The sequence below is a fragment of the Lithobates pipiens genome, unplaced genomic scaffold (assembly GCF_037356315.1).
Source record: "Lithobates pipiens isolate NorthernLeopardFrog02 unplaced genomic scaffold, aLitPip1_a1.2 Scaffold_16, whole genome shotgun sequence".
NCBI classification, from domain to species: domain Eukaryota; kingdom Metazoa; phylum Chordata; class Amphibia; order Anura; family Ranidae; genus Lithobates; species Lithobates pipiens.
In genome coordinates, this window is record NW_027507748.1 from 87235146 (window position 1) to 87254474 (window position 19329).

At 39.7% G+C, this 19329-nt stretch overlaps 1 protein-coding gene across 4 annotated transcripts in view; it reads right to left on the reverse strand.

The window, feature by feature from the left end:
- Positions 1-19329, reverse strand: part of ROBO1 (roundabout guidance receptor 1) — a 1605434-nt gene that overhangs the window by 159300 nt on the left and 1426805 nt on the right. For all 4 annotated transcript variants that reach the window (XM_077480101.1, XM_077480100.1, XM_077480099.1 and 1 more), the window contains one exon: positions 3715-3835. In XM_077480101.1, the coding sequence (XP_077336227.1) occupies positions 3715-3835 (121 nt within the window). The remainder of the gene's footprint in view (positions 1-3714; positions 3836-19329) is intronic.

A 19329-nucleotide genomic window follows, 5' to 3' on the forward strand; every position in this document is an offset into this window, starting at 1 on the left:
GCCACATCACTTGCCACATCACCTGCCACGTCACCTGCCACAAGTTGTGGATTATCCACTTGCCACGTCACTTGCCACATCACCTGCCACGTCACTTGCCACGAGATGTGGATTGTCCACTTGCCACGTCACTTGTCACGTCACCTGCCACATCACTTGCCACGTCACCTGCCACAAGTTTTGGATTGTCCACTTGCCACGTCACTTGCCACGTCACTTGCCACAAGATGTAGATTGTCCACTTGTCACATCACCTGCCACATCACTTGCCACATCACCTGCCACGTCACCTGCCACAAGTTGTGGATTGTCTACTTGCCACGTCACTTGCCACATCACCTGCCACGTCACTTGCCACAAGATGTGGATTGTCCACTTTCCACGTCACCTGCCATGCCACCTGCCACAAGTTGTGGATTGTCCACTTGCCACGTCACCAGCCACATCACCAGCCACAAGTTGTGGATTGTCCACTTGCCACACCACTTTCCACGTCACCTGCCACGTCACCTGCCACAAGATGTGGATTGTCCACTTGCCACGTCACCAGCCACATCACCTACCACAAGTTGTGGATTGTCCACTTGCCACATCACTTTCCACGTCACCTGCCACGTCACCTGCCACGTCACCTGCCACAAGTTGTGGATTGTCCACTTGCCACGTCCCTTGCCACGTCCCCTGCCATGTCACCTGCCACAAGTGGATTGTCCACTTGCCACATCACTTGCCACATCACCTGCCACAAGTTGTGGATTGTCCACTTGCCACGTCACCTGACACAAGTTGTGGATTGTCCACTCGCCACATCACTTGCCACATCCCCTGCCACAAGTGGATTGTCCACTTGCCACGTCACTTGCCACGTCCCCTGCCACAAGTGGATTGTCCACTTGCCACGTCACCTGCCACGTCACCTGCCACAAGTTATGGATTGTCCACTTGCCACGTCACATGCCAGTCACCTGCCACAAGTTGTTGATTTTCCACTTGCCATGTCACCTGCCAGGTCACTTGCCGCGTCACCTGCCAGGTCACTTGCCACGTCACCTGCCACAAGTTGTGGATTGTCCACTTTCCACGTCACTTGCCACTTCACCTGCCACGTCACTTGCCACAAGTTGTGGATTGTCCACTTGCCACATCACTTGCCACCTGCCATGTCACTTGCCACAAGTTGTGGATTGTCCACTTGCCACGTCACTTGCCACAAGTTGTGGATTGTCCACTTGCAATTGCAATTGTTTAAAATATTTTTCTAATGGTTTTTCATCATTTGCAATCATTTTTGAGATTTTTAATGTAAAAAAAAGGTCACCTTTAAAAACGCATATAAACGCAAACGCGGCTAAACGCGGTAGCGGCGTTTTGCCGCGTTTTACCGCGTTTTGCCGCGTTTTGCGTCTGAAACGTGGAAATTTTTGCTTCTGAACGCATTTTTTTGCTTCTGGAAAAACGAGATTAAACGCAACTGCATAAAAACGGAAAAAAACGAGACTGTGTGCATGGACACATAGGATGACATTGAATGAGTTCAGGGGCAGTTGAAAAAACTGTCCAACTGCATCTGAACGCGCGTTTAACTGCGTCTCGTGTGCATGAGGCCTTAGAATGTACAAATAAAGTGCATAATATAGGTTTTCACAATAGATAGAGTAAAAAAAAATAACAATACAAATTGGGATTTAAACAAGAAGCAGGTGGTACAATTCTTAGATAAGGTGGGTAAAGTGATACAGTTAATAGATTTGTGATTCTATGGAGGGATCCTGGAGAGGAAAGAGCAGCATTGGGGGGAATAATAAAAAATGATTAAGGCAAGGACCAGTATATCCACTTGTTGTTAAAAACTAAACTTAATTTTTCATCATTATGACTATGTTTAGTGTATTTTCATGTAGTCCTGATGAAGGGCGATGTCGCCCATCGAAACACGCTGGCCTTTTTTAATCAACAATTAACATTATCTTGGGCTTTTTTATCAGGTTTTGGCTTGGCACTCTAAACTATAGTTCTATGGTATGCCAGCCTTACACATATATGCAGTCTCTTGGCATTGGCTTTGACACTGAGAGGCTGCATCTCCAAAAGTAAACATTTCTGTGCTAACAGCCCATGCCCTGTGCGCTCCTAGCGCAGTTGCCGGTGGGGACCGGAAAGTTACCGATGCATACTTGCGATCGGGAGTTTTCGATCATGTGACTGCTTTGACAGCCAATCCCAGGGTTCACATGACTGCCCGTCTCCACCTCCTGGCATTTAGAAGCTCTTAAAGGGCCGGGGCTGCAGCGGGAAGGTGTTAAGCAATAAAAAATACTCCTAATTCAATCCTAGGTGTCCTAATCTACTTTATCCAAAACCAAAAAAAGGAAAGCTTTTCCTTCAGTTATACCTTAATTCATAAGACAGCAAATGCAAGCAACAGATTTTATTTTCTTTTAAATGCAAGTAAAGTGTGCAGTATTCACTGCACTATTTTGTTGAGAGAGGATACCACTATTCTCTCTTTTTAATATATTGGCCCCATAAAGAAACTTAGCAAGCTACATATACAGTATAGTATAATGCCGCGTACACACGGTCGGAAAATCCGTCGGAATGCGTCTTATCGGACCGTGTCGTCAGATAATCCGACTGTGTGTGGTATGCATCGGACTGATTCTGTCCAAATCTCCGTCTGACCCAATTTTCCAACATGTTGGAAATATTTCCCGACCAACTGGGCCGGTCGGACGTAATCCGATCATGTGTAGAGCATTTTGATCGGACCAAGTGCCACGCATGCTCAGATCAAATTCCTACATCAAAGCTATTGGCTACTAGCCTGAATGTAGTCCCATCGTAACGAAATTACGTCATCACGTTCTGAAAGATTGGATTTTTCGACAACTTAGTCCGACCGTGTATATGCAACAGTTTCGGACACAATCCGTCAGACTAAATCTGACGGACAAAATCCGACGGATTTGGTTGTGGAAATCTCCTACCGTGTGTACGTGGGCTTAGACTTGGAATCAACACTGGAAATAGAGATTGAAAAAAAGAATTCAAAATCAAACCCAGAGTAAATGCATATGTAGAGTTTTGATCATAATAACCAACCAGAGTTATTTGGCTACAATCACATCTCTCCATATTTCATGCAATGCAGTTAATCTGCTATACACTTTAGACACGTTTTACATAAATACAGATTTTTAGGCTAGCCATACATGTATACATTTCTCCCATCATAATCAACACTAAACAGCAAGGAGTATTCCTTGAGGTCTATTATATACTGATAGCCAGCACCCATAGCTGTCAGAATACCCAAATAGTGGCTTTATCTGATTGGATGCAACCACTGTTTGGCCACCAGATTTCCACCCAGCTCCTCTAACAAAAGTCTATTGGAAAATCAAATTTTGTTGAGCCATGTGGAGCCACTCCCAGCTTGCATTTCAGCCAATTAAGCATTAATTCGACAAAATTTGATCTATGTCAGCCTTTAGGGAAGGTGCATAATGCTGTAAACCACAACAAAGATGCTGGACTTTTTGAGCTGCCACATTTAAAATGCAAGGGTATGAATATAGCTGTTTTTAGTGAAGTTTAGATGACTAGAGCACATCATTTGCTGTACTGCTTGTTATTTGCTTCTTGGCTGAGGACACCACTTTTCAATAAAGGAAGGGAAATGAAAAAAGATAATAAAAATAGATCTTAACTTACCTAGAACTGTGAGTTCTGCTACTTCACTATCTCTTTCTCCCACCATATTGGTACCAACACAAACATATTTTCCTGCATCAGATTTTCTTGTGTAAGTGATCATAAGTTTGCCTCCTCGTATCTAAAAATAAATATTACAAAATGTTTATTATTTACAATAAAGCCATAAATTGCATGCTTAACAGGAACACAACCAATCATGAATTATTTCCTCATTCATTCATATTAAAACTCTGATATTAAGTGTTTGCTTGAGATAATATTTGAATTGCATTTTCATAGGAACTTATAAGGACTGAGGCACTGCTAGATCCTGCCAACCAGGGCCCACCAGTATCTCTGTTTCTTGTATAACTTGTATAACTAGGATACATCCAACTAATTATTAGGCTGGCAGAATGGAGTCTGTCCCATGAATTTCAGTGGTTCTTGTATTATGGTGTGAATACCAAAGTCCACCAGCAGTTGCAACTGGATCAGGAGAGTTGTCAATTTATCAACCAAAGTAAATCTAAAGCCCAATTTTTAAAACGTTTGATAGAGTCGGTAAATGGTGAATCTACTGCCTGTTTTTTTTTTTTTTTTCCTATTATGGGGGGATTTCCCTTCACTTTCTTTCCTATAGACACAACATGAAGTTAGAGGAAATCTCTCCAAAGTAAGGTAAATCCTCTAAGACATTTGTCACAGAAACAACAGACAACATTTGATGATTTCCCCTACCTGGCCCAGTGATCTCAACATTTTACATTTCTTTACTTTCAATCCTGAAAACAATAATCACCAGAACTAATAGAAAAGATTAATTTCTAAGGTTCTAACCATTTCTAACATTTCCTTCCTGTATTTAAAATGGCTTTGGACACTGTAATCATTGCCTAAATATGTTATATCTAGATCTTTCTAATCTGTGGAAAATCACACAAATTAGGACCATAGGCAGTTGTTTCACATCAAAGGTATGATTATCAGTGAGCTGAACATATCTTTCTTTACTTTCTTTATCTTTTCTTTAGAGTTAATAAATGAGACATTTCCTAATCTGCTTAAATTTCAAACCAATCTGCTTATCACTGTGTAAAAATGTGTAATTGAAACTGCCTATCCAATAAAAACAGAGAAAATTTAACATTTCTTGTTTTCCCTGGAAACCTTTCCTTTAAATCAGTAGTTTAATACTGCGCCTTTTCCGACCAACAGGGAACCTTGTTATACATTAACATCTACCATGTCTGCACGTATGGAACCTATTAGGTGACTCTGATAAGATACGACTCCATATGAAGCCTAAAAATGATGCATGGCACCTATTCAACTTGGAGGTAATTGTAGATGTAAGTCCTATTCATGGTATTCTCATTAAGAAACAGTGGAATAATTATTTTCACAAGCATGAAATACAAAGATGACATCTCAGATGAGTACAAAAGGATTAAGTGCTAAGGTATAGAAAAGGTATGGGGTTTCAGACATAAGAGTAGTGAAGCCTCTCGAGATTTGCTGAATGGTATTTTCTTCACCATTTCAAATGATTACATGCGATGCTAGTACAACCCTTCAACATGGACACCACTAAAACATACATACTGAAGATAGCAAAACCCTCTGGATGAAATCCTAGTTTCTTTTCGGACAATTCTTAGATTGGAAATGCACCAAGTGTGAATGCAGAAAAACATATGGGGAAATAGAAAAGTAGCAAGTATTGTCTGTTTTGATAGACAGCACACTCTTGAGAGTAATAAGGGATTTAGTATATTAATAAAATATGATGAAAAAGAGAGCCAAGGTTACCAGCATATTTTATATTTGCAGTCAAGTTCCTGTTTAATCAGCACAGTTTTATCAGAAGAAAGGAGGATGATTTACACAAACTGGATGAAAAGAAATTGGAGATTGTTGTCTATAACTGCCAGTCATATCCCAGTTGTCCTTTGTTCCAAATTATTTGTTTAACTCTTTCTTGACATTTTTCTGCCCAGTTTTTCAAAGAATATTGAACCATTCATGTCAACTCCTGACTCTTAGGCTGGCCACACGCAGAGTAAATTTATTCCCTGCAACCATGGGTTGCAAGAAAGAAATTTGCTCGATTCCCCCATCCTGCTGGATCATTATCTTCTCCCAGCAACAGGATGAGGGAGGACGGGGAAAGTCGCCCCTGCCAGGGGAAGACAGTGATAATCACAGGTAAAACCCAGGATTCTGGTTGTACCCAAGCTGGCTGATCGATCAATTTGGTACATTCAGCCTGCGCATACATTGTTTGATTCCCGGCCGGTTCAGCAGTAACCTCGTACCTTAGTCTAATGTTCTTACCACCATTTTCTCTTTTAATTTTAGATTAAAGGGAATTCTTTCCAATGGGGCACAGAAACCAAAATAAAAAGACAGCCAAAGGTGTTATCAATTCTATACTTCCTGTGAAGAAGAGGTAGGGATCTTCAAGTCATTGGTCAGATCATTGTTAGATTTAAGGTGTGTAAAAGAAAAAAAAAATAATTGGGAGTGAGTCAGAAAGAAGGGGGGGGGGGGGCATTAGGAATTGGATGGGGGTGGCAGATGAGATTCAGATGCTGGAACATTTTTTACCCTAAATATGGGTGGAACATGGAACGTGTTCAAAAAGGTGAACAGAAAGGTAAATCTCCCTAACTGGGGCACAGACAGTAATAAAATCCTGACAGGTGTTCAAATCCCTCTCTCTCCACACTTACAAAAACACATGCAAAAATAAAAAGTAAGATAGAGAAGGGAATTTAGAGAGAGAAAGATAAAGGACAGATAGAAGGAGAGAAGAAAGTGAGGGGGAGAGTGTAAGGTCAGGGAAGTAAAAGAGAGGAAGACAAGTCATGTAGACAAAAATAATTAACTACATTAAATCATCATTACGCAAATATTAAAAGAGACATAAAGAAGCACTATTAAAGTATACATTCAAATTGTGTAAAAATAAAACATGTAAGCATATTTGAAATATTTTAACAATTCTTTCTCTAATGAGATTTTTGAAATGTGATAGATTTCTGTTTAACAAGGCCAGCAGCAACTGTTTTTGATAAGCATCTGCACATTCTACAAATATGACATTGTTATCACAGTTAGTCTGAAGTATATCATGTAACATATGTGTAGAGATTTCAGTTTCCCTATCATACATTATTTCCTGTTCATATAGCCACTGTAAAATATAACAGAAACCACAATATCAAGATTTTCCTTGATCAGACATGCTGAGCTCATGATACAAAGTAGAATAACACTGTTGAGCTCCATTTGTTCATCAGCATGCTACAGAATTTCAGGATTAGCATACTAATAATAAAATGTAATAAAAATATAGGAACATTTTTAAATATTTACTGATTTTGTAAATAGCTTGCAAAATGTTAACTTTGACACAGGTGCCACAAATCCTTTTCAGAAGAAATCACATTCACAATTATGTAAGGAATCCCACAGAATGGTTTTAGTTTTTTTCCAGTTTAGATTCCTAAAATGATTAACAACTACCAAGAAGATGTAAAAGGATGGCACAGTGGCACAAAAATGAACAGTATGACATATCTAGTCCAGATATTAAAGTTGGATACCCGATCAGATATAAAAAAAAAAACAAGGTTGGTGATTTATTGGAAAAAAGGTGAGTACTAGAGTAATGCCACATACACACGACCGGACTTTCTGGCAGACTAGGTCCGACGGTCTTCCCGATGGACTTTCGACAGAGTTCCGTCAGACTTTCCAAATGAACAGACTTGGCCACACACAATCACACCAAAGTCCGGCAGATTCACACGTGATGACATAAGACCGGACTAGAATAAGTAAGTTCATTGCCAATAGCTGCTCTAATGTCGGTTTTCGTCCGTCGGACTAGCATACAGACGAGCGGATCTCTCCATAGGAACTGGGTCCAGAGGAGTTCCGGCGGAAAAATTTGAAACGTGTTCTATTGCTAAAGTCCGTCAGATTTTTGGACAGCAAAGGTCCGATGGAGCCCACATACGTTCCGTCTGACCTTTGCTGTCGGAAAGTCCGGCCGTGTGTACGGCATTAGTGATTCCTAGTTGCTTACTATTAGTGAAATAACTGAAGATGCAGCTCAGGTTTACATTTTATTACAACTTACAAGCTTTTTAAAGCACCCCACCAGTAATTCCTTTTTACTTAAAAGTGTTCTATAGTCACATCATGCATACTCATTTTATAAAAAAAAAATATTTCATACATTGTTCAAAATTGAGCCAGAAATCGGCCTACATTTGAGCACTGTATGGCCAGCTTAAGGTCACCATTGAGAGTTTTTGTCATGTTAGTCCTGAAGTGAACATAGTCAACCCTACAGTAAAAACGATATACCCAAATTACTAGAATGTTTTGGCCACAATAGTTACAGCCACCACTGATTGGAATTAGAAAGTGGGAGAAGGCTTATAAGTTTATAAATCCACTCATTGGTTTATCTAGTGAAAGTTAGGCTGCCCATACACTGCTCAGTTGTTGTTTTTTTGTTTTGTTTTTTAACTGTACCAATTTCACCATCCACACAATTGAGATGAATGGGGGAATTCTTTGTCATTGTATTCTGACAGCACAGGAGTCAGGCGGACTTTTCCACTGTCAAAATACACTGATCAGCACTGCAACTTATTGGCTGCAGTGCTAATCAAACTAAAATGACAGCAAGCCTGTTCATGAGCAGTCGATCAGTAGATCAACTGCTCTCAAACAGGACCAGCCATAGATAGATCATATTTTGGCTGGACCCTGTTGAACTGCCCAAATTTCAATCCATCTATGGCCAGCTTTAGTCTTATTCAACTGGACCTGTTCTGGAATATTAAAGACAATTTGTAGCTGATCCAAGCAACTTTTTCAGTTGTGCAAAAATATAACTTGGGAAAAAAGGCATTTCTTTGTTTTCAATGGCCTTGTTTCCATCTTCCAGAGCAAGATGACGCACCTGCATGTTCTGTTACTGGAATGAAAGGCTAAATTTACAAGATATTGACTCATAATGAAGAAAATAAGCAATTAATTCCATGTCTACAGGACCACCATCTGATCCTTTTGAGAATAACCAACTTATTGACTTAGTTTTGACACAATCGAGAAGACATATGTTAATTAAACACAAGGGGATATTTTTAAATGCCCTTTGTACAGTCAAGTAATTAAAACGCTGAGCACTGTTTAAAGGGTTGAGATGTGTCAAGTGGTACAGTGCTTCATCATTTGAGCTGCTAATGATAAATTTGCACATTTTGTAGGCTTAACCATGTTGCTTTAAAAGGCCACTTTGCATCCTGTAAAAAGCACATGGTTAACACATGTAATAAGAGTATTTACATATGAAATCCCTTTATATTTTTTTATAAATTACATGATCACCAAAGCTATCTAGTAAAAATGTGCCCGATGTTGATACAAAATACAACACAGCCAACATAATTTTTGGTTTAGAAAGAGTGGAGAAGAGTTGGTTTTCACAGTCACCTGTGTCCCTCTTTGGAATATTTAATTTTGCTTTTCATCCTGCGACTTCAACATACACTGTGTATTAAAAAACCTGACAGAAATTTGAATCTCCTCCTGCCTTGAAAGCCACCTGAGAAGTGGGAGTAAATATCCCAATAGGGACAATAAAAACAACTAAAACCTAAAGCAGGTTTGTAGGTAGGTGAGGCTGGAGTACTTCCCCCAGCCTGAAGGTGGCACTGTGCATTTTCTTCAGGTTGGCAGGAACTCATTGAGGAATAATTGTCTCCTGCTATGGGCTTCCGGCCGCCATCTTGGGGAGGACAGAAATCCCATGGCTGAGTGAATTCCCGCAATATTTGGGCAGCCATCTTGATAAAGGATTCTATAAATAGTAGGATCCAGCATCATTCAAGTAAGAGAGTGAGGTACTTGTGGAGGGGGGATAAATAGGTATCCCTTTACTGGGTGTCTCCTTTGGTTAGCTGATATCACACTGACAGTGAGATATCTGCAGGGACATTTGGGGAGCAAGCAATAGCCTCCTCCTAGGGATGTGTTTCTCTGGCATTCTGTTGTATGTAAATGGCTGATATATTGCTATTTGGAACAGTGCCCTCTTCTGCATGAAGAAGCATATGACCTGCAACATAATTGGTGCCATTGCTGTAAATTGCTTTAATTCTGTAAACAGTCGATTTCTACAATGTAGAAAAAGTTTAAGGTGGTTGTAAAGTCATAAAGTTTTTTATCTAAGTCTAAGTTAAAACAAAAAAAAAAATCTGTGTGAAGCAGCCCCCCTCAGCCCCCCTAATTCTTACCTGAGCCCACCTCAATCCAGCAATGTTGCAGGAGTGTCTCGGCTGCCTGGGACTCTCCCTCCTCATTGGCTGAGACAGCAATGCAGAGCCATTGGCTCCACTGCTGTCAATCAAACTCAGTGAGCCAATGAGGAGAGAGAGAGGGGGGCAGGGCCGAACCAGGGCTCTGTGTCTGAATGTACACACAAAGCAGCGGCTCAGCTTGGGTGTCCCCATAGCAAGCTGCTTGCTGTGGGGGAATGTGGCTGGGGGAGGGGCCAGGAGCACCAGTGAGGGACCCGAGAAGAGGAGAATCTGGGCTGGTCTGTGCAAAACCACTGCACAGAGCAGGTAAGTATAACAGGTTTGTTATTTTTAAAGGAAAAATATCTAAGACGTTATTATCACTAAGTATCAAATGCATGTTTAATTAATTCTAAGTTACGCCCTGCCTACAAGTTCCTGTACTTAGATGCAAACACCATTTTATATAAGTAGTAGTTTTTTTTTTGTTTTATTTAATATGACTATTTTTTAAAGGATTGCTATGGTACTATTCATGACAGGGTACAAATGTTATCTCTTTTTTTTTACATAAACCTTTAATTTGAAAATAAAGGTAGAAAGGAGGACAGAACATTGACTTAAAGCAATCTAACATAGTATACAAAAATATAAACACTGGATAATACAAGTAGGGTATGAACAGCATGGGTAAGTAATAAATGGAATTGCGACTATTTTTATCCAGATGAAAACACTGGCATAGAGTAGTTGTTCCATTAACTTGGACCAGTATAAGAGGTTTAGAGCATCTTATATAGATATTCCACTTGAGCTGTTCTTTCATTGGCAGGACAGCCTAGCACCGACTCTGAGTACACGGCAGGGAGTTCATCTCCTCATTGGTTTCAGAAAGGCCTTGGGATCAATAAAAGTGCTAGTGTTTATCATGAGACAAAAGAAAGTCAGTTCTGCCTTTTCCGCAGTCACCACTTATATTCACATGGCTGAAAATGATGATGAATCTACACACCTACACATAAATATAAAGCCCAACTGACATATTTTAGCCATCTGTGAATTATTATTTTAATTGGTGTTTTCAAAAAGTTTCATTCCTTACCTGATAGTTGAAGCTCTGCCGAAGTAGCAAATATTTCTAGCACATGTAATAACTTGAATTGTTTGGACAGAGTGGTATTCATGATGGTATATGTGAGTGTAAAGAGCAGGTGTTCAATATCAGTGCTTGTTCTCTTTGTGAAGCTCACACAGAAGACTTACTCAATGTTGAGATAAGCACTGTAAATATAACTTTTATTCTTAAAGTAGGGTCTATTTACCATATATAATAGTTTCAGAAATGTTAAGAGTAGCTGGAAAAATTATTTTAAATTGCTCGTCCTTACCGCCATACCAAAAATAATAATAATAATATATATACATATATACAGTGTGTATATATATATATATATATATATATATATATATATATATATATATATATATATATATATATATATATATATATATATATGTATATATATATATATATGTATATATATATATATATATATATATATATATATATATATATAATATTACACATACACACACACTCACTGGCCTCCTTATTAGGTATACTTGTTCATTTGCTTGGTAATACAAATTGCTAATCAGCCAATCACATGGCAGCAACTCAATGCATTTAGTTATATAGATGTGATGAAGACACCTCACTGAAGTTCAAACCAAGAATCAGAATGGGAAAGAAAGAAGATTTAAGTGACTTTGAACGTGGAATGGTTGTTCAAAAACTGCTGATCTACTGGGATTTTCACACACAACCATCTCTGGAAATTAGAGAGAATGGTCCAAAAAAGAGAAAATATCCAGTGAGCGGCAGTTGTGTGGGTGATAAATGCCTTGTTGATGTCAGAAGGTAATGGGTAGACTGGTTTGAGATGATAAAAAAGCAACGGTAACTCAAATAACCACTTTTTATAACCAAGGTATGCAGAATACTATCTCTGAATGCACAACGCATTGAACCTTGAAGCAGAATTAAGTCAGTTCTGAAGGCAAAAAGTGGTCCAACCCGGTACTAGCAAAGCATACCTAATAAAGTGGCCAGTGAGTGTATACATATATATATATATATATATATATATATATATATATATATATATACTGGATACAGTGTGGTGAACAGCACTCAGATATCTTGCAAGTGCATGCTATCTAAGAAAAAAGTCCAGGATTGCTGCACTCAAAATCTATTGAAAAATAGTATTAATATATAAAAATATACAAATGTAAGATAGTTCCATATGGAACTATCTTACACTATCTTTCTCTGCTCATCAGCAGAGCAGATAAGGCTGGATATAAATTATGCAACCAAAAAAAAAAAAAAGAAACAACCGCTTTCTTATATTGCCAGAGTCCTTTCCCATTTGAAAAAACATATTAAAACTGGAGAAATAAAAGGACAAAAACATGCCCCGGCAACGTATAACCCCCCCAAGGTAACCATGTCATTCCCATTGTAAACCAATATGAAATGGGCCAAGTGAAATTGGCCTAAGCATGTTAGAATGGACATAAGGGGCTGGGTAATCTAGTGCTAGAAAATTTCATGACTATCAGCAAGAAAACAAGAACAAATATACAAAACATCAATGAGGAGGGTCGCCCAATGTACTATACACAATGCTAACTAGAAGGTGCAGCTTGACGCAGCCATGAGTGAACGCTGTATCACTGTGAATACAAGAAAGGTTGCTCTTGTCCTTTTCTATTTCTTGTTTTAAAAAAGATTGGGCCCCTGTTCACACTGTGCCTTGGTTCACACTGAATGCAACCTCAGCCTGATTTCAAAGCCGCAGGTTAGTGCGATTTCATGCACAGATGTCAATGCAAGCTGCACATGAAAGTGCCAGAAATAGTGCAGGAACTATTTTTCAAATCACACTACTTCATAGTGCACCTATTAAGACAGCGCCATAGACGCTAGATGCGACTTAAGCTGCAATTTGCAAATCATATGGCACACCTGAAGTCCCGCCGGTGTGAATGGGGGCTAAAAGATTATTGATACTACTTTAGTATTTATTTTAGTTTTGGAAAGAGTGTGGGGTGGATTGGAACCCATTTTGGGATTTTACTGCTATTTAGTCCACAGTCATGGTGACAAAGTATACAACAGACAAATATTTTTGTTCGTGTTACTATCCAAAAAATGTTCCTCACTTCTGCATGGTGAAACCGCTGAAAGTAAGTGAAGAGAGATCCCTGTAAAAGAGCCCCAGCTAGTAGAGAAAACCCAGTAGAGGTTCTTATCCTTCCCCTCCAAATCTAAAAAGGAAATACAGCTGAACATACATTTAAGGCAAATAATTGTTTAGAAAAGTATTCACAGGCAAAAAAAAAATCTACTTAAATATAACAATCCAACATGTTTTCCCATAAAAAAGAAATGTTATTTAGATTTCACAAATTAGCTGTGGAAATCTAATAAGCATATATTGTATGTATTTATGCTATCCGATTTTGTGGTAACCCCTAGGGTAACCAAAACCTACGTTAACAAGACATTTAAAATGTTACGAGTCAATGAAAAAGCAACAGCAAATAAATGAGTAATGGGTTTCATGCACTGGATGGCTATGGCCCATTACAATGCAGCATAAAAATACCATATTAGTACAGCAATACACAAACCACAATGGATTCCTTTCTTAATTAAGATCCTTTCTGCTGATAGGCAAGGTGTGTTTTCAATAAATCACTGACAAAAACTAATCAGCCAACAATAAATTATGGAAAGAGGAAATGAAATAGAGTTTACAGATTCAAATAACACAAAGATATTTACACACGCTCTTGTGTTAAAATATTATACACAATAAGGCTGTCTCTAGAATATTAATTAAAATAATATAGAAATTTGTTATCTTATACTTACTGCAAATTTCCTTTCCTGGCCTATTCTGATGTCAGCATATTTTGTGTTTACTCCACCCCCTGAACCCTCGGGACCACCTTTTCCTAGTGACGTGATCTGGAGTCAGGCTCAGAGACAAGTAGTTATAGCAGTAGCAAGGCACCCATCCACCAGCTGGATGTTACACTGGGGGATGACACGGTCATGGTCCTCAGGATATTTAAGCCATGCCATTGTATTTCCTGTTTGCCATACTATTGTGCTCCCTCCAGCCCAGATCTCACTCCTGCTGCTGTCTGGTTCTTTGCTATCACTCATTACCAACCCTTGACTTGTTCCTCGACTATGCTTCTGCTTCATCCCAACCTGCAATGAATCGTTACCGATCCTTGGTTTGTTCCTCATCTATGCTTCTGCATGATCCCAACCTGCAGCCATTGCTACTGGACCCCGACGTACTCACCTCCTGGTGGGGCGATCCTGAGGACCATGACCTGGTACTAGCATGCAGAAAAATCCATCCCCACCATCAGGAGCTATGATGAATACCAGTTGGTACTTAGACTCTACACCTTAGGTGAGTCTGTCATCCTCCAGAGTGACCTGCATCTGTACCTATCCAGCTGGTCGGTGGTTGCCTTGCTACTGCTAAAGCTACTGGTCTCCAAGCCTGACTCCAGATCGGGACACCTAGGGAAATAAAAGAGCATCATCCTCCCACTAGAAACATTATTTAACTAGCCTGCAACAGGCCACTAGGGAGGGCAAACTATGCTGACATGAGGATTGACCAGGAAAGGAAAAATATGGTAAGTATAAGGTAACAATTCTCAGTATTCCTGGCTTACCTAATGTCAGCATACATCGGGACATAATTAGCTAATCTCCTGGGTGGGAAAAAATCAAAGCATAACATAAAAACACAACCAAGATATGCTGCCATAATGTATACCATATTTTTGCTGCAAAGCTGCTGTGACTACTGAAGAGCCAAAGCGAGCCGAGCTTGCCAATGTCACATCGAACCTATAGTGGAATACAAAGGTAGAACATGAACTCCAACTGGCTATCTTACAAATGTTAACTGTGGACACCTTGGCATAGGCTGTCCAAGAAACTGCCACCCCTCTGGTGGAAAGAGCTTGCACTTCATCCAGCGGAGGTTAGCCCTGATTCAAATAAGCCACTAAAATTACTTTCGAAAGTCTATACAGATATCACTCTGGGAGAAGCCGTCTTGCCTTTCCTTCACCCGCCTGGTAAAACAAAAGACTGTCCACATTACAAATCTTCCCTGAAAGTGCAATCACAGGTGATCTGAAGCAATGACCAACAAAGAGTACCGTTCTAGGTGGTCCTAAGATACAGGGGGTGAAGTTAACCCAATCTATGCTGACATGAGATAGGCCAGATAAAGTTTTTAATATTTTTTTTCAAATTACAGTTAAAATTTGTATTTAAGCAGTACAGGCTTGATTAAACTTGCCCCCTGAGGTAGTATTCTTATTGCAGGGCACTTCTCACTGCTACTAAGCACAGCCCTTAGTTGTCAAACATCACCCTTTGGATATCACAGCCACAACGTGAAACAAACTTACTGCAGTATTTCTACATCACCAACAAAAGCAGGAGCAGCACAAGAGAGGGGACAAGAGAGCAATCTCATTTCTTTCTGCCTAGAGTAAATGGTTTCTACCCAGTTCTTTAAAAGAAGAGCTACTTATGAGTGAGATTCGCTTTCAACTCCTTCTGTTGACAACAGGGCTTGTTTCTACACAGCTTTTTGCGATCTATAAATAGAAAAGGCTGGAATCCATAAAGGCTGGATTCATACTATGGCATTACATAAATGCTGCATTTTAGCTCCATTTAATGGATTTAATTTAATGGTGAGCCCAGGGAAGCAAGTTTAAGCACAGAGTTCTACTTCAAGAGCCTAACATCTTCTCTTGCTTCCTGGCTGAGCAGGACTGGATCAGCTTAAGAATTAGCGAGACCCTTGTCATATAGGCATGGATGGCAAAGATTAACTTTCAAAAAATTCACATGAATGCGAATGCAAGACCAAGCTGTAAAGTGGTTGTAAATTCTTATATATATTATACCCAGTGAAAGGGCAATCTTCAGGTGATACATCGAGATTAAACAAATCTTCCTACATAAATTGTACCTGTTTATCTATGATCTTCTCTTCTCTTAATCCATTCAAAGTGCTGACTTTATACGCTTCTCTAAGCGTTGAAAAAAAAAGGGGCGTAGAGCTGAAGTTACACTCTATAGAGCTCAGTGAGGAAAGGTCTGAGAGCTAATTGGTGGCAAGGGCCACACCCCCTTTACATTGCACACAGGAACAGAGCTGAGGCTGTCCCTCCCCTTCACTATTTTTCTCTTGGTGTTAGGAAACATTTTTAGATGTGATTCATGCTGATAGCAGAAGAACAAAGCAGCAGACAGAAATTACACTTGGTGCTTTTAATTGAGACATGTACACACTATAGAGGGATCTGCTTTTGTTCATATTTTGTCTGAGGTTTACAATCACTTTAAAGCAAATTGATGCTTTGTCCATACAGGGCAAAGCAACAAGTTAGCATTAACCCCTGTGCCACAGTAGCGTTCCCTTGTCACTCCATTCAGCTGGGTAGTGAAGGAAATATCCCATGTGTTTAATTATGGAGAAGTAAGTGACTCACTCCATGTGACAGCACTGTACCAACCATTAAGACCATGGGAATTACCCATAGACCTGTGTATGCAACAACTTGAAGCTTACCCAGTGCATCTTCTGCTGCTCCTGAAAGCCAAACTGACTGGTGGGGGAAGAAAGTAAAAAGTGTGGGGGGTTAAAGTGAAAATGTGTTTCAGTTCTTAATAAGTGTTAGCACTATTTTTGGAAATTTAAAATGCCATCTGTAAATAATTTCTATAAGCATACTCAAATAGTTGACCCTACCGACTTTTGTGGTGATTGATTGATGAGTTTTTCGGCAATATAGAACTAGAGGACTGCATGATCATGTATAATAAATTATAGACTGCTGGGTGCATGGTGGTCTTTAGGAATGAGCCGAACCCCCCCCCCCCCCCCCACCAGTTCAGTTCAAACCAGAACTTGCCAACAGGCAAAAAATTTGGACAAACACACGAACACCGTTAAAGTCTATGGAACATGGACATGAAAAATCAAAAGGGCTATTTTTAAAGGCTTATATGCAAGTTATTGTCATAAAAAGTGTTTGGGGACCTGGATCCTCCAGGGGACATGTATCAATGCAAAAAAAGTTTTAAAAACAGACATTTTTTCAGGAACATTGATTTTAATAATGCTTAAAGTTAAACAATAAAAATTAAATATTCCTTTAAATATTGTGCCTAAGGAGTGTCTATAGTATGCCTGTAAATTGGCACAGTTTTCCTGTGTTTAGAACAGTACTGCAGAAAAATGAAATTTCTTAAGGAAAAAAAGTAATTTAAAAGTGATTGCGGCTGTAATATATTGTCGAATCCCTTCAATACAGATAGAACTCATTGAAAGAACAGCATGGGTTCCCCAAGTCCATTACCAGGCCCTTAGGGCCTGGTATGAATTTCAAGGGGAACCCTGAACCAAAAAAAATAATAATTGCGTGGGGGTCCCCCCGAAATCCATACCAGACCCTTCATGTCTGATATGGATATAAAGGGGAACCCTGTGGAAAAAATAGAAAAAAAAATGGCATAGGGGTTCCCCAAAATCCATACCAGACCCTTATCCAAGCACGCAACCTGCTAGGCTGCAGGAAAATGAGAGAGCGCCCCCCCACTCTTGAACCAGACCAGGCCACATTCCCTCAACATGGGGGGTGCTTTGGAGTCACTCCCAAAGCACCTTGTCCCTATGTTGATGGGGACAAGGGCCTCATCCCCACAACCCTTGCCTGGTGGTTGTGGGGTTCTGTGAGCAGGGGGCTCATCAGAATCTGGAAGCCCTCTTTAACAGGGGACCCCCAGATCCCGCCCCCCCATGTGAATTGGTAAGGGGTTCACTGTACCCCATTCACAAAAAAAGTGTCAAAAATAGTAAAAATGACAGGAGACACTGTGGGACAAGTCCCTATGAAAAAAATCAAATAATAAAAATATCCCGCAATCTAAATCCATCTCACGCCACCCAACAAACCGAAAAAAGAAAAAAAAAAACACAACAGCTCCGTCTCCATGGGAGGCTCCTGCACACTGCACGTTTTGGCCGAACCATTTGCTCATCCCTAGTGATATTCACAAAGATAGAATGGGCCTCCGAAATCTTGCTCATACCGAGGGGAGACCTGCTTGGTCATGACTAATCTACATACATTGTTATCACTGGGGGAGACTGTCCCCCTTCTTCTTTCTGGTACTTACTGGTTTTCAGTAAAGGCTCCACTATACTGTAGAACAGTGTTTCTCAACCCCCAATGAGCCATGTTTTCCGATTTTCCTTTACTTTTCACAGCAGCTGATAAGAGCTATTTTATCTAAGGAAAGTTCCCAAAACATGGCACATCGGGGGTACTTGAGGACAGAGGTTGAGAACTACTGATGTAGAAGACCTTTGTGCAGTGTACTTGCTGGATAATGCAATGTATTATTAAACCCTGTGTACTGTTAGAGGAAGACTTTCATTACAAGTTCTGTTTTCTATTTTTCAATCAAGGCAGAATGGCAAAGCTGGCTCTTTAGGAGTCTATGGTCCAATTTTACAGCTGAGATCGTCTGTAATTTGTTAATTATTTCCACATGAGGCTCGGTAATGTTACAAAATGGAAGAGACAACTGCAGCCGAATGAAAGGCTGTGTTTCTTCCATTTTACCTGCTAAAATTATTGAAACCACTTAATATTTTTTAACCAGTAAAGCAGGATCTAGAAAGCAAAATTAACATATCTTTCCTGTTATACTCAGCCTGTGTGGTATCCTGAAAATTTAACAAAAAAGACGAAAAAGTGTCCTATTATTGTAATAAGAGTTACTCCTCAAGGTATATTTCCACCTTTGCAGTCAAATTTGTAAAACGTCCACTATACATTTGTTATGAGTTTCCATTCACACAGCATGTCCAAAATAATAATAATAAAAAACTACATCCTACCTTTCTAGATGTATCTTTGAATCAGATTTATACATGGGATTCTACAGGCACCTTCTATTGTTCAGAATATCTTCCAATGTGCATTTAGGGGAGAGACTGGCTGGCATTTTGTAAGTAAAGGTGCATTAGCAATGTACCACCCAAGCCTTGAGATGTTTAATCCCTTGTTAGGATAGTGTACACATATAGTTTACAACTGATAATAAGATCTGCCAACACAGGATTAAAGGAGAAGTACTGCATGAACATTTTAGGTTGGGCTTCTCCTATGGATC